This window comes from Piliocolobus tephrosceles, chromosome 9, assembly GCF_002776525.5.
Source record: "Piliocolobus tephrosceles isolate RC106 chromosome 9, ASM277652v3, whole genome shotgun sequence".
NCBI lineage: Eukaryota > Metazoa > Chordata > Mammalia > Primates > Cercopithecidae > Piliocolobus > Piliocolobus tephrosceles.
Window position 1 is genome coordinate 48,292,284 of NC_045442.1, and position 17,433 is coordinate 48,309,716.

The 17,433-nt window shown below is 35.2% G+C and overlaps 1 protein-coding gene across 1 annotated transcript in view; it reads left to right on the plus strand.

Annotated features, from left to right (window-relative positions):
* PRKG1 (protein kinase cGMP-dependent 1) overlaps positions 1-17,433 on the plus strand; it is a 1,246,104-nt gene that overhangs the window by 1,185,063 nt on the left and 43,608 nt on the right. The window contains exon 10 of the mRNA XM_023225157.2: positions 10,491-10,587. Coding sequence (XP_023080925.1) covers positions 10,491-10,587 — 97 coding nt within the window. The remainder of the gene's footprint in view (positions 1-10,490; positions 10,588-17,433) is intronic.

Consider the following 17,433-nt stretch of genomic DNA (forward strand, 5'->3'; position numbering starts at 1 on the left):
TGCTCGAACCCAGGAGGCGGAGGATGCAGTGAGCCGAGGTCACACCATTGCACTCCAGTCTGGGTGACAGAGCGAGACTCCATCTCAAAAATAAAAATAAAAAATAAAATAAATAAAAGAAAGAATGCTGTTTCTAAAACAATTCTCTACATAGCAGTGGAATTTTTGGCTTCAGAATGTCAATGTACATTTTTTATATAAAACAAAACTCCACAGATAATTATCTATTTTGTATTATGTATCTTAAGTGGCATCTTTGTGCAAATAGTATATGCTATACCATAATTTATTTACCACCAGAATATCCTTACCACCAGAATATCCTTCATAGAGCAGTAAAAATAGAACAATTGCTGCTAAAAATAGATTCTTTCAATTTGCAATTGTTTGCCTCACATTTCATATATTTTATATATTTACATTGAGGTTGGTTCATATTTTGTTTTTCTTGTGAGTGGCCAAGTATCACAAGTACTGTAGAAATGAAGATACTGTGTGACTACTTCTGCTTCCATTCAGGAGAGATAACCCCTCCCTGTGACTTCACACACTAAGTCCCACAACTTCCTCCTAGCATACTTCAGTGGACACTGCTCCAAGTGACAACACTCAGGACAAGTTTCTAAGGTTTCCACCTCCAGTTCAGCAATTTCCTGTTATGATGAGGTCAAAAAAAGGTTTTCTGTCCCTGTGAATCTGCAAGTTCTGCTATGTCTGTTTATAACTGCAAAGTTAAAGGATGGTAAATCAGACCGAGAATCCAATCAGATACTGTCTGTTCTTTGAAAACATTAAGTGGATATTGAACATCCCCATTGTTAAGACTGGGAAAGAGAGGCAACAAGTCAAGGTAGTGCTCCTATCACTTTATATAGTTTCTTCTATTATCAAAAAGCCTTGCAAACCCAATTAATCCACTTAGGCCATGTGAATTTGGTAGTTATTAACTCTTGAAAGAAAACTTAATAACTTAGGTGAGGAAAAGGGAGTCAAAAGGAGAGAGAGAGAGAGATAGTAGTGAGAATAGCATTTGGCCAAATATTTAACTCTGTGTCTCTGAAAACTATGTGGGAAAAAGGAAGTCAAATATGAAAAAAAATCTCCAGGTGTTAAATGGCATAAAGAATTGTCATAATAGGCCTGAATGCCCCCTCCCAGTTTCTTTCATTTTACTGTATTATTTACCAATGATAAAATAAATGGGGAAAATTATTTAGTGCTGTTCAACTAGATATATACAAGTGTAGAGTGAGGAGTTTATGAGGTGAATGTCAGTTTAAGTGTTACAGCAGCATTCATTTGAACCAGCATATGGCTAAAGTGAAATTTGATTGCAGCTTTTTTCCTAAAATTCCATAAAGAGTAATCAATATGCTCAGAGAAACAATTATTATAATAATTTTGTATACATATAGAAAAGAAAAGACATTTAGTTGTTCCACCTTCACCATTATCTCTTCACTCCTGTGATTCATGGGAAAATGTACGGAAAGGCACCAGTTCCTAATATTATAATCATCTGCTCAAATCCTGCTCAATGAATTTTACTGTGACCCTTTGGAATGACTGTGCAGAAACCTTAGCAGTGTGGAAATTTGTGATGCCTTCATAAAGTTATCTGATTTTGAGACGGACACTGTTCCAAGGTAAAAATTATGAAGAAGATCACATTTCAATTACGCCTGTTTTGTATCTGTCATCTCCTATAAGTATGCACTGTATTAAAAACTATAGAATGACTATATTGGCAGGATCAAGGTTCATGTATCCTTAGTGATCAATCATATCAATAGTGTGGCATTTGACATGATGTGATGAAAATGGCACTTTATCTCTGTAGTCTTCTTCTTCCCCAGAAAGTCCTAACTCTAGTCTAATCATGAAAAAAAGTCCTACTATCCCAAATTGAGGGACATTCTACAAAACACCTGGCAAGTATTCCTCAAAAACAAGGAAGGGTGATAAGACAGATAAATACAAGATGCTATTCTAGATGGGATCCCGGACCAGAAAATGGACCATAAGTAAAAGCTAAGGAAATCTGAATAAAAGTATGAAGTTTAGTATCAAAAGAAAACAAAACCCTATAGATTGCTTCATCGTTCAAGTTTAAAACAATGTTCTTTGATAAACCATTCAGTTTTTTGGCAGCATCATAGAACAATGCCAAGTTTTGCATCCAATGGCAGTGACTTGATAACAAATGTGAGATGTTTCCTGGGACTTAATTCATGTGATTAATGTACCGATCACTATTACTAAACAACTTAACATGGTAAACATTTTGCTCCATTTTATTCTTTTCTGCTTAGTATTTTCTATGCTAAGACAGATATACAGACTGTCTCCATTTCAAGAATGGATGGTGTTCTCAAAGATCATTTGAGAACAGTTGTTTGGTCCCTGGATACATTTTCCTGTGATACTTGTATACTAAGTAGTAAGTGTCTGTCACATACATATCAAATAAATACTAATGGTTCTTTAAAATATACATGTGATTATTACCATTGGTAATTAACTGCTGTATAGACTTGCATATGAATTTCATTTTAAAATACTGATGCCTAGTCCCAAATCTCAAAGTTTTATCATGTCTGTTTTTGACACAACCCATATTCTAATATGAATCCTGGGAAGGGAAGGAACCACTGGTCTGTTATAGGTCTATTTCAAACATCCAAGACGTATTTTCCCCAATTACTGTTTGGGCATTAAATCAGGGTCTCCTGCATGCCTGTTTTACATACCAGGAGCTGAAAGCAGGACTCCGTGAAATGAAAACCTCTGGTATTATTTTCCTGAAGCAGGAGGTTTAGGAGTCTAGGATTGGAGGACAGGATTGGGAAGAGGACCACTGAGAAGCAGAAAGAGAAACTACAGGTACAAGGACTCTCTGCAGAGTTTGTATCTTTCAAGACAGTTGGAATAATGGAACTGTGAAGCTGTAAGTGAACTTCATAGACATGTCCAATGCAAAGCCTTCGTTTTACAGAAAAGGGGATATCTTGCACAAGCTGGGCTGGGGCCAGCTTCCTGATTATTTCTTTTGTTATACTCCTAGCGGCCATGGAGGGTAACTTGTAGCCTTATTTTCTTCTTTCACACATTGCTTTATACTGTCTTTTCATTGTTTGACCCACTACAACCATGACTATATCCCTAAGCCTCCTGTCCATGAAGTTATGCAAAATTCATCAGAGATTTTCTATTCAGAAGATCGCTGCTAATAACCATAGAGAAAAGGTACAGCCTGGATTTTTATAAACATGAGAGAACACAGCAAAAATTTGTAAGCCAGAAATAAAAGCTGACTTCTAGTGTTCAAGTCCTGCCTAATCCTTCTGTTCCCAGTTCAGTATTTCGACTGATCTCTTTGATTAAGATTATAATTAAGACTCATTTTAAGGTTTAAGATTACATGTTTTCATCTTTCTTTCAATACTTTTAACCTCCATATAACAAATGACCTGCAAAACAAAACAAAGACTCTTCTTAGTCTTTGGGTAGAAGAGATATTTTTATATCTGAAGGCAAAACATGAGCTGTCTTTAGTTATCCCTTCTTTAGAATTGAAGGCTATGGCAAAGATGTCCTCATGGAAATTGCAATGAAAGCTATAGTAATGCATAATTTTTCCAGGGTGGCATGAAGCAATAACATGAAGATGAGGGACGTTTACCTCCAGGGCTGAGGTGCTCAAATATTATAGTCATTTGATATTACAGCAGTGAAGGCAGAGGGAGGAGTCATTTTTATCTCAAATATTATGTAATATTTGTAATATTATGTAAGTATGTAATACTCAAATATTACAGCAGTGAAAGCAGAGGGAGGAGTCATTTTCATCTATCCTCTTTCTCATTAAACCTCACCTCCCTGGCCCTGGGTAGCCATGCCGTAATAGTCACTAACTCTGGACCACCCTGGTCTACAAGAGAAAGCACCCTGAGGTTCAGAGAGACACAGAAGAAAATGAAGAAATTAGCTTGCACTGAGATGAGAGAGAACTTCCTCCGACCCCAGCTTCTAATGGTTGTGCATTTATATAAAGGAAATATCTATTCTGGCATGAATAAAGTTGAGAACTTCATGCATTTTTGTTTGAGTACATATATGAGATTATTTATATTCTGTAAATCAAAAAAAATCATCACTAAATAACTTAAAAATGAACTTTTTATTATGGCCAATGATTCTGTTAAAGTAACATATACCAAAAGGGGAAAAAAACCTTGAATTCTTTTCCTGCCAGTTCTTTATTCATGGACCTTTTTTAGAAAGAGAAAAATTTGGCAAGGCACGGTGGCTCATGCCTGTAATCCCAACAATTTAGGAGGCCAAGGTGGGCAGATCACTTGAGGTCAGGAGTTGGAGACCACCCTGACCAACATGGTGAAACTCTATCTCTACAACAACACAAAAATTAGCTGGGTGTGGTGGCCTGTGCCTGTAGTCCCAGCTACTGAGAAGGCTGAGACAGGAGACTTGCTTGAACCCAGGAGGTAGAGGCTACAGTGAGTCAAGATCACACCACTGCACTCCAGCCTGAGTGACAGATGGAGACTCAGTCTCAAAAAAAGAAGAAAGAAGAAGAAGAAGAGAAGGAGGAGGAGGAGGAGGAGGAGGAAGAGGAGAAGGAAGAAGAAGAAGAAAACAGAAAAGAAAAAATTATCTCAAGCTGTGTAAAAAAGTTTCAAGATTAATTATTTAAAATGAATATTTGCCAATACATTTAAAGCTGACAGTGGGTAGCGTATTCTCACTCATCTTTTACAAATGCTGCTCTGATATTTGAATTTTTAAAACATCTCTTTTGAGCCCCTGAGGACTTTCATTTTTGGCCTTTAATTTTATTGGAACACATACAGGCAGGAAACACATTGTAGGCAAGAACACATAAGTGCTTAGCTATGAGGCCAAAATCGTTCTAGACCGAAATGTGTAGTAAAAGAACATATTACTCAAATATATTTTATAACTTTTTAATTTGCCTTTGTTTTTCAAATATAAGGACATTATAAAAACTACAGATAGTAAAAATTATTACAGACCAGGAGTCAGAATGGCAGTCTTCTATGCCTAGGTCTTTATGACCTTAGCTACAGTCACTTAACATCTCCAGATTAGTTCCTTTATTTAAAATAAAGTAATGTGGAGGTTAAACTAGATGAGGTCCACTGGCGTGAATCCACATTTTGAAGTATGTTGGTATTTTAAGATTTTGAGATAAAAACATCTTTAAAATGGTGACTCTGCTATCATGTTTCAAAGGAAATTTATTTATTTGGAATAAGCATAAGTATGCTATGATGTGAAACATGCCCAAGGTCCTAATTTTTCCAGTGCTTAATTATTAAAACCAATCACTTATCAGCAACTGGTTTACCCAGGTACAAAATAGAAGTAAGAATATTTGTTATCTTATCTTCACAAAGAATCAGCCAGAATAAATTAAATAAGAGACATCTTAAAGTTGTGGAAGAAAGGTGCTTTGTAAATGCAGAATATTTGCATTGCTATCATTATTCTTATGCAGCAGATATACGAAATGCAATTTTCCTGTATATTCCTATTGGCTATAGCTCTTCAAGAAAATATATTTGAAAAATAAGTGGAACTATTTAATGACTAGAGTGCTCAAAGAAAAAGTCTATTTCTGAAAACCACAATTTTGGAAATAGCAGGAGCAAACTAATGTTATCTCAAATTCCCTGAAGAAGAGATTATATTTTCCCGAGTAAATTGATATAGTGAAATACTTTAGGTTCATTAAATTACTTTTAAACTTTTTATTTCTTTAAGTTATTCCTTCCACTGCTAAAAGGATGGTGATTACACCTAGATGCTGTACAACAAGAATACATTAAAAATTGGCCCTTTTTGCTTGGAATTTTAGAAGTTTTCTTGTTTAAAGAGGTTTTTAAAAACTTCATAGTAATAGGTACTTTAAGAAGTTTTTTATTTTGAAAACATGATTTAGCAGAAAATAACTCCCCATACAGACAAACGCTAAGATGGTTCTTTTTGTTTTCCAATGAAGTCAAAAGAGTCTGCATTCAAAGCTTAGTTGTCAATAAGACTCTTTATGTAGCAGCAATTATTTAATAAGAGATGATTGATGACTTGATTATAGAATCTATCCATTTTTATTTTAGTGTCTAAGCTTATTTAATTTCAAGCATTTGAAAATCGAGGGAATAAGGACATGTATTTCCTAACATTTTCCATATACACAAAGTTAAAGTTGCACAATGAGGCAACAGTCCCTGTAGTTTAAGCCCAAATCGCATCTTCCTTTTTAAATGTGAAAATATATTTTATTGGTTCAATTTTCAATGCTACTTTATCTATATATATGCATTCTTCTGACTGAATTTTTATGTACTTTTCCAGACTTACAGATTAGTCAGTACGCTAAGCTTTATTAAATCAGGAACAATTATCAGATAAAATCCTGTGTACCAAATTAAGTGCTCATTCAGTACATGGCCAGCATTATATCTTGGATGTATCATAGACCAGGTCTGTATATTTTGAGCTTACGGCTCACTTTCTCAATGTTCTTACTCCTTTTTCAAACTGTTTTTGTAAGTAATTATTTATAGATTGTGGTGCTCTTAGGTTACATAAAAAATGAAAGAGGATTTCTGGGCATGTATCTGAACATTTAAGTAAGCTGGGATTCTGACTTGATTTTTCCAGTAAATTTATACTTACTACTTAAGTGTATATTTATCAGTATTCCCAGAAAGGCCAAGACATTGAAGAAATCAAAGTTGGAAGGACAAAGTCACTAGCAGAACCAGGGACATAAGTCATGAGCTTTTGATAAGCCAGGATGCTCTCTTGTAGCCTTTTAAAATCCAGGGTAGACATTGATGTTCTTACTGAATCTCATCTTACCTACTACAGTTACGGAATAAGAAATAAACTCAGTCATACATGACAGTCCATGTGTGTTTACTAAAACATTTTATTTTCGTAGTTTTCCCCAAGAATTGATCGATCTAAACTCAACAGGAAATGAAAGTAAACTGAACAGTGGATGAGTACAGGCAAAGCCAGGCTAACAGATTTGCATGTGAATTAGTAGATGTTAACAACTTATTTATTTATTTATTTATTTATTTATTTATTTATTTATTGGAGGCACTTAGAGTAGACTTCTGTAGCTCATTTGGATTATGGGTGAGCTGGGCTAAAGCTAATACGGCTATATTTGCTTTTTGTACTATTGGCTTTGAATTACCCATCTGGAACTATAGTTACATTCCTTTTGCATGTGGTCTTTACTTTTAAATGGTACTTAATATTGTCTGCTTTGTAAAATAATGCTGAGTTACTTCTGTTATTGGAATGGCAAGGTGAAAGTAAAATTTTAAGTTTCACAAATTTTGTCCTGGGTTGAAATATTATATTTCGTTTCCAATACATAGGGAAACATGTTTAGTTCTTAATAATAACGATCAATCATAAGGTGTAGCATCTGATTCTGTTAATTTAAAATGACAGCATTGATTCAAGGGTATTACATCAAGAATGGAAAACAATTGTGAATAATAAGGGTCACTGGATTCTTACTCCTTGGTTTTGTGGAGACTGGTAATATTGGAAGAAATGGAAATATAATAAACTAATGACTATTATCTATTTTCCAAAGAAATATGAATATGATACTGTGCAGATACGTAGTTTTAGAAAGAGAGATGGGGGAGGGGAGAAGGAGACTGAGATTATTCTATTATTGTTTTCCTGTTTCTAAACTATGCATATGTATCTTGGTCTAATTTTTATACTTGCAAATGTACATTTTATTGTTTTTGGAACCTCCTTTGGTGTATTAACAGAAATGAAAAGGTGAAAATCAAATCAACTTTGTTACTCCTTAGTTCTAAAGTTCTTCCCCCTTCCCCTTCCCCCTTGCCCCTTCCCTGAACTTCCTCCTTCTCCTCCCCGAGTTCCCTCCCCTCCCCGCTTCCCTCCCCTCCCCTCCCCTCCCCTCCCCTCCCCTCCCCTTCCCTTCCTCTCTTTCTCTATCTTTTCTAAGCTGTGCTGGCTATTTCAGAACTATTGTTTATTCCTATTGCTCTAGGACCAAAAGAGCAGGGCCCAAGACCAATGTATAAAAGCCCCCAACCCTCTTGCCAAAATGTCTCATCCCCAGATTCACTGGGTAGCTACTTATCTCCTGGGCCATTTTAATCCACCCCAAAAATCTTGTATGATTTATGGAACTTCCTGAGGCTTTCAGAAGATATAGAACTATAGGTTTTAACTCTTGTACATCAAAATCACCTGGGAGCTTTTTTAAAATAGGGATGTCTAGGTAGCACCTCCAGAAATGTCTTATTCTCTTGGTCTGTGGCAAGGCTTAAATTAATTGTTTTTAAAAGATGCTCATGTAGCTCTAATGTGCAACAAAAGGCTAGAATCCCTCCACTCATCTATGTGTACTTCCAGCCTAATTTCACAAGACCCCAAAATAAGAATAGTTGGATTGCTTTCAAGGATTACAAAAAATAACACCATACTTTAAATATATGAAGTAGTATCACAATAGTCTGAAAGAGTTCACCCTGTTTGTCAGCTGGGTATAGTGGCACACACGTGTAATCCCCAGCTGGCTGGGAGGCTGAGGCATGAGAATAGCTTGAACCCGGGAAGTGGAGGTTGCAGTGAGCCAAGATTGCAGCACTGCACTCCAGCCTCAGCGTGGGTGACATGGCAAGACTTAGTCTAAAAAAAAAAAGAAACAAAAAAACAAAACAAAACAAAAGAAACAAGGTTCACCCTGTTTGCACCTGAGATTTCTAAATCCAACAAACACGTGGATTATTATTCAACAACGATCTCATAAAAGATTTAATTATCCAGGCAGTCAGGAAATGCTTGACCACATGCAAATAGTCACAGGGTCTGATCTCAACAGATGTCTTTTTTCAGCACCTGTTGGAGTCAACTCTGCCACTAGCCCTTTCAATGGGATGGAGTTTTAATTTTCCAAAAGTAGCAAGCCAGCTGGAATGCTAGAAATGCACATTTGCTGCTTCTGTGCCATTCTAGTAAACCATCTCCCGGATCACTATGTTGATCTCTTGAGTGTGTAGTTAATGACAGAAGTCTACAAATACCATTAGGATGGACTAGCAGCCTTGTTTATAAAAGTTTATTGGAGGGAGTTGATTTCACATAATTAGCCAATAATGGAAAACAATGTTGTTTTTACCCTCTGAGAAGCCTGTCAACAATTGATTTGTTAAAAAATTAGAAACGTGGTTGTAAGTTGAAGAATGCAGAAAGCTTACCTAGAAAGCTATTTCACAAATCCCCCAAGTGAAGAGCCTAAATTTATGTTTGACTGTAATGGAATAGCTAAAACGTTACACAGCTTAATGTTAAACATACCCATGACTGATTCTATGCAAAAGTATACATAAACAGGCTGTGTTAGCATCATTACCTCAAGTGCATTCATCATTTCTATCTATAGTGTAGTACTGAATCAGGTGTTGCTGAGCTGAAGGTCACGGGTTATGCATAGCTATTCAAATACTTTATTTTTGAGACAGCTGAATTACTCCCTGACCTGACGTTAGTGAGTGGGCAGATCATCTTCATCTTTGTGCCTTCCTGTCCTTTCTAAAAATAGCAGAGCCTTTGACAAGGATATATTTTAAGCAGCTCATATTCACTTGTCTCATCAGGAGAAGCTTATTCTGGCCACTTGCATGTGTCAGGTTTGCATGTGTGCATAGTTAGACTTTGGGAATAGCAGTCCATGCTTCTCCACACCACTCATCTAAGAAACTTACAAACATAAAGACCCTGAAATTGCTAGCTGAGAGTTTTGGCTACAAGTCAGTGGGTACACAAATATGAAGGGAAGACACTTTTTAGGAATGTGACTGTGCTTCCGAAATCATCCATTTCGGACATTTGTACATCAGTTCTCAGCTTCTCGGATCTGTTTTCATAAAACCTGGCTGTGATTTCGCTCCAGAGACCTCCGTGATCTTGCCGCTTTTAATAAATATTTATAGGAGGCGCTGCCAGCCTGTGGATAAGGGAAACTGATGAGAAACTGCCATCCAAAATCTGAACGGCAAAAACAAAACCAAGCCAAACCAAAAAATCTAAAACAAAACCAAAAAAGAACAACTCAAACAATCCGTGTTCACAAGAAGACGCGTAGAAAAAGACCTCCATGTAACTTTGATTTGATAACTGGATTTATCAGTCACTTGACTGGCATGCAGTGGGTACTTTGTATTTTTCTACAGTACTTTGAAGCACAAGTGCAAATTTATGTTATTCTGCACAACTGGGACCAAAAAATTATGAGTGTGAGAAAACACAAACTCTAAAAGCAAGATGGAATGTAAGCAGGTAAACCCTGTTCCACAGTCATGTCATTCTGGTACAGATGTACGTGGTACTCGTGTCTGCACCTCTAAGAAATTTCCATTTTTTCACATCAAAAAATCCAGATATGAAGCTGAAGCGGCTTTCTTCGCCAACCTGAAGCTGTCTGATTTCAACATCATTGACACCCTTGGAGTTGGAGGTTTCGGACGAGTAGAACTGGTAGGTGATGGTTCTTTAAATGCTTTTGATCACCTCTGCTTTTTTCCCCTAGATAAAGATTTCTTCCTTTTCTCTTGTTTTGTCTTTCATCATTAATTACCATTATTCCTAAATCAATACCAAGTACTTTGCAATAGACACGTCATAATTAACAACAAAGTGGGCTAAATTGTGCAGTCAACGACTAAAAATAAAATAAATAACTCATTGCTTTTTAGAAAACCCCTTCAGATTAAGTGTAAGGTAAACGCATTGACTTAAAGAAGAGTCATTAAGCACTTCTTACCCGACTAATTTTCTATAATCTTTATTTTCTTAGTTCTGAGTGGTGCTTACTAACAATTATGCACCCTAACAACAATTACAATAATTGAAATGTAAATTTAAATACATATAAAGGGAAATAGAAGCGATATATATGAAGTAAATGGTTTTGTAGTAGTAATTCTGTGGTTCTGTAGTTGCAAGTACCTATTTATAGTGGTAATAGTTTGAATATTTTATATAGTTTATTTCACACACACAGTTTGTATACATATATACACATATACATACAGCTATGTATTCATGAAGATGAAGACACTGTGTACAAGTTAATACATTCAACACGTTGCATGAATGTGGTGTAAACAACATGAAAACATACTCTATTTTGCATTTGTTTGAAATGTAAATTTAAAAACTGACATATTGTCACAAGAATGAGAAAAAAAATGTATTCTTATGACTAACTGCATTTCAAGACGGTGTGGCTATAAACCCTAATTGAGAATGCAGATTGATTTCCACCTCCCTGCTGAACATGGAGGATTTCCTGATATCAGACACCAGTACAGTATGTGAGGAACTCCCTGAGATGGTGTACAGTGCAGTAAACAGTTACTGTTGCCATCAGGGGTCAGGAGAAATCCCCTTCCTTAAAAGTACATTGACCCAGCACTATTTTTATATTTGTCTATTTGTATTGCAGTTGGAATTTCTGACTTGAACAGGCAGAAAGATGGTATTTACTTAGATATTAGACGAGAAGGTTTTAGAGCCATATGTCTCACTGAATTAGTATTATGCTTCCCTTAACACTGGTTGGAGATACTGTAGTAATACCACCTCTGACTTGAAAGTCTGTAAGTGTGCCTTTGACGATATGAATATTTTCAGTTCTAGGAGAAAAAAAAAAAAACAAGTAAAGTTCTAGACAAACCTCTTGCTTTTCTGAACCCTACCAATTAATGTAGCCATGGATTTATTTTTTAAGAACTTTGGTTTTGTGGAAAACTATAATTGTCTGTATAGCTAATAAATATTCCTTAACAGCATTATACATGAACTGCTTTGATTTGGAGGTGTTGGGACATACAGGCAGAAAAAGAAAACAGAGCTCCCTGCCATGCAGGATTTATTTTCTGATGTGTTTATATAGTTGTGTATTTCTAAAACACTCTCCAAATGAAGCAGTATAAGGGACAGAATTTCTCAGACAGTGATTGTAGGACTGTTATGGGTCCTTAAATATTATTTTTTAAAGACGATGGACAATAAAACAGCTATTTTTGTTGACAAAAAAAAAAATCAGTGTTACAACTTTGTGAACTCTTAGACATTTGATAACTTAAATAGCGATCTTTGAAGTTACCAGTGAGATATTTAATGAAATATAGGAATTTACTTAGGATTTTTGAAATATTGAAAATAACTTACAGGCACTGAAGTCATTTCAAGCTGATAGTGCAAATCTTCTAGAAAATCCTCTGAAAAGCAAACGAGAAGGTACAAACAAAATTTTGATTAGCCTCAAAATTGGGAAGAATTTAATGTGTGCATATAAAAGTTTAGTTTAAAAACAAAAATTTTCATTTGTGCTCTCATGTGTGTGCACACGTGTGTATGCTCATTTTTGTGTATTCATGTGCATGTTTGAGTATATATAGTATATATATACATATATATATGTGCGTATAATCTCCATCCCCAGAGAAATACCAGATAGCCTAATTTTCCTCTCATGGATATTGTATTTTACTCTTTTAGACAGATGTTTATAGATAATGAACACCATAGCCCTAAGAATTAATCGAGGTTGGAAATGTAGCCCACTTTGCAAAAACTGTAGATATTACTGATGAGTGGTAAATTCATAATGGATCATGGGGTACAATTTCGACATTAGGGGAAGAGGTGCATGTCCTTAACCTTTTAAGGTCACATCAGCTTTGGTTGTCTTGCACGTATACAACATACTGTAGGACAATCAGAGTGCCTCTATTGTCTTCAGTATTCCATGTGGACCAGTCATGTAAGTGATCACTAATACCTTATGTTCCCAATTCTTACCATTTACTAATTGCCTGATAGTATTACTTTGGGGGTATTAAAATATTATTTGTGATTGTTCATCTTTTACATACATTCAATGATGGCTGGAATTGAGAGTTTGGCCTCAACACTTTGCTTGTAATTGTACATACCATGTTCATGGAATATAACAAATCACCGTAACGATAATGGTGTACCATCAGAGTGGCACCTACCCCATTCATAGTTAGGAGTAAGATGTAGGCAGAGACCAGTTCTTTTGTGATTACAGAAGTTTTCACTCTCCTCTGAGAATGACACATGCAAGATAATCTTGTCAATATTATAAAGTCCTATTAAAGCAATATCTAAGCAATAAAATCTTCATATAAACTCATTTTATATTTATGTATGGAGTGCTCAACATGTTAATACAAAGTTTATAATACTTAGAATCTTAGTTTAGCAGTAATGTTGAGCAAGTAAATGACATTTCAAGATAATACCATAAGTTACACTTTAATTTTAAAATAGTATTTTTTAAAGTTTCCCAGAAATAACATTATAAAATTATAAGCCCTTCAGTGGAGTATGAAGAATTTAGAAATTTGAATTTTTGAACTTCATTTCCTATTAAAGTTAAGAATGTAGTTTTCTCATCACTGTTTGACATACAGATTATGTTTGTGTGTGAAGGTAGTTATACCCTTCACAGACTTTTTAGCATTTCTTAATTCTTATCATTCATGTCAATTTAGATAAATGTAGATGCAGAAGTATTTTTCTACAAGAGAATTTATAAATCGTTTATCATCAATTTTTGGAGGTGAGAACATAATTTTGCCACATAATAAGAAACTTAAATATGTGTTCAGCAAAGAGTCCAGAAGCTTGAAGTGAAGGTCTTTTATGCATGGAAATTTAGTCTTAAGCTATTCAGTCTCTTCCTAAATGGTCACAGCATAACTGACTTTTACTTGTTTAATATCAGACATGTCCTGCTCACAGCCATTTCCTCTGGGCAGTCATTTGGACTGCTTTCCTTTCTGTTTTCTGGAATATGCCATATTTTCTGCCTACGTTCTTTATTTTTAAGAATGGTCTTTCTAATGTGTTCAGTTACTGTCTGTTTACAGTATGTCTTCTAGGAGAACACGTTCCATTTATAGTATCACTTTCAGCAAAAGAACTCAGCTCTCTTTTTATATATGACTTACTCACAAAAGCTCTAAGCACTGATGTAAGTCATCTAGGTGATCATCTTCATTTACAAAGTATGACTGTAAAATAAGGAGGTTGGTTTTACAAATTACAAGTGAAAATTAGTCCCATTGCCTTATAGTCATATTCTCAATTTACTCTACTTTTGTCCTTCTGAGAAAGGCACCTGTTTTTCCGAATAGATTTGCACAAGTCAAAGACTAACTGATTTTTTAATATGCCAATAATATGTAGTTGGTACTTTAAAATATTAGATATTTAATCTGTTTATTTAGCAATCCAAATGTCTCCTATGCCAGAGTGGCATACTTGGATAAAATACCGGAACAAATGTAAGAGAAACATAACCTCTGTGTTTTTGGATTATATTCTTTCTACATCAGTTATTCTGTATATATGTAGTGAGCTCTACAATTGAAGATAAAAAATTCAATAAATAGAATAGTCTTTGGCTCTAGAGACTCACAGTCTACTGGGAGGGGCAATCATGTAAACTAATAACTAAACTCATAAGCGAAGCATGATCAGCAGGGGCTCAGTGAGTGCAGGAACAAGACTTCTTGCAGGAGATAGCATTTCTGAGGCAGAGGGAGAGTGAAGGCATTAATATAAATAACCTGATGTATTATGGAACATAGTAAAATGAAACTATTGCAGAAACAGATGTTTATTAATAACTTAATATTATTTATTTAATAAAATAACCTTTCATTTGAACACTACTTTATAATCTTCAAATTGCTTTCAGGTTCATTGTATAATTTTGCCCTTATAGCTACCCTGGGAGGAGAACATGAGGCATGATCCACATTTTACAGGAAAGAAGATAAGAATAATGTATATATGTGGCTTAAGGCCACTTAGTCATTGAAAGAGCTGTTGTTATTGCCCAGAATTACTGATTTTTTTAACTAGAAGCTTTTTCTGCCATTCTGGCTTTTAAAAATATTTGGATTCTTACCACCACCATCAACAACAACCACCCCCAAATCAAACAAGTGTTACTTCATTGTCACATGTACACCTTTGCTTTAAAAAAATTCTTCTGGAATTCAAGAACCTGAATTAGAACTAAATCTAGAATAGATGTAGTAATTGTCTGCTGTGTGCCTCTCTTTCTGTTATATCTTCAGAGACTCCACTTTCTCTAACTCTTTTTCTGCTCCTATTTTAGTGGCAAAATGTCTGTGGAGAAAAAAAATCCGACAGTATAACATGGTAGCTAGAAGCTAGAGCTCTAGAATTAGGCATTCTGGATTCAGATGTTACCCATTGTGTATGCTTAGTCATTTACTTAAAACTTTCTGAGCCTTGGTTTTCTTGTCTCTGAAATGATGATAATAATAGGATATATACCTCACAAGGTTGCGAAAATTAAACAAGTTAAAGCCCTCAAAATAGTGTCTCACACATCATGGGTCAGTAAATAGTGTTAATGTTGTTACTGTTGCTATTATTATTAAAACATGCTAATGATAGTTCTCTTTATCACTTCCAGCTATATGCATAGAAAAGGAAGGGAATGAAATGATTTTATTCTTTTCTTTTCCATTGCTAGGCCAAGGCGTGAGAGTGCAACCATTATTCTAACATAAGTAAGAGCCCAGAGGTCTTCAAATGACCTTCAATGATAGTTTCTATTAAATTTCTTCAGACCACTAAAGCTCTTAACTTTCTGATCTGTCGTGAGAGGAGATAGGAAACAATTTTCAGTATCCCTTATACTGAATCTGTGTGCACCTGAAGTAGCTTGCTTTTATTTATCCATTTCACTTCTAAATTGTGAAGCTCCACCTCTTAACCTCTCAATGGGAAATCATTTTCAGTGCAAACTGCTGAATCATATCTAGTTTTTCTCCAGCCTTCTTAACCCATGGAACCTCAATTGGGCATAATAAAGACCTGGCTCTTGGCAAGTTGAATACAAAAATTACCTCTCATTCCTTCTCTGCTGTAGTTCAGTTTCTAAACCACATAACTGGATTGCCCAGGAAAAGAACATGTAGTAGTTGTGAGAACCAATTTATGCTAAGACAAGCACGTGTAGTTAACAACGTGTGTGTCTGTTCATGATATCCATACCACTCTCACAGCATTTTTGCCAGCTGCCTTGGCACTATAAAAACAAGCAAGCAGGCTTGGAGTGCTATGTAAACCAGTTGGAAAAAAAAAAGAGACTACGAGGTGATTAAGCAAGAAGTTAGGTGATAAACCCATTGCTCAGTCAGCAGGGTCTTATTGCAAAAGGTGAGCAACTTAACTCCAAAGGGAAACCCCATGTAAGATGAAAACATTTCAAGAGCTTTCTACAGCCAAGCCACACAGTAATGAAACAGAAGAGCTATGGAGATCTTTGGGCAGCATTGCCATGTGTACCCACAGTGATTTATGCTGCATTGGACACCGGGGGGAACCCTGCTGCCCTAAGGCCTTGTGTCCTCTGTAACTAAAGTGAGTAAGGACTCAATACTGGTTGAAACTGAAAGTTTGCTTCATTTTAACATTGCCTCTTCTCTAGTGGTACTCTACATGGTTTATTATTAAATATGTAATTCTCATTTTATGTTTATTCTTCAAAAGAATGAAAATGGACAAAAATTATTAACTGTAATAAATAGCATTCATTTCTCAGAAAATAAGTTCTTCAGATAGCTAATGAAAATCTGATTAATAAATCTAATAAATTGAGCATCAGTAGGTGTAGTAACAATATACTGCAACTGCTAAAATAACCACATGACAGTTTCAATGCAGAAATTACAAGCAGTAAAGCTTATCTCTACTTTGGCATATGCAAATAAAGTAAGATAAGCATTACTTCATCTCATTATGGTAGAATAAATTTTCTTTTGTACATTGATAATTATAATAAAATTTAGATTACATGAATGAAAACAAATATGTTACTTTCTAACATATCTTGTGAAATTATAGAAATTTTATGTATTAGCAATCAATTGAAATGCCTATTTTTTTATTACAAGTAGTTGAGGTCAGTATCTACCACAAGATAAAATGTTAGTAGTTTCTCCTCTAAACCTGCATAGGATTTTAGAATGATCAATATAAATCTAGAATCCACTGGGTATGTCTTTCCAAAGCTTAAGATAATTGGTGATGAAACAGCTCTTCCAAAAGTTAACATTTAGGTCATACTTGCCTTTTTGTTTTCTCTGACATAAATATTATTTTTTTTAATCCAGAGAATTAATGGGTACATCACATTAGGCAAACATCATCTGTTTTAAAAATCCCAAACTATTTCTGGAATATAAAAGTATCAGACATGATTCCTGCCCTCAAGGAATTTCTGTCTCCTCCTAAGAAAGAAGA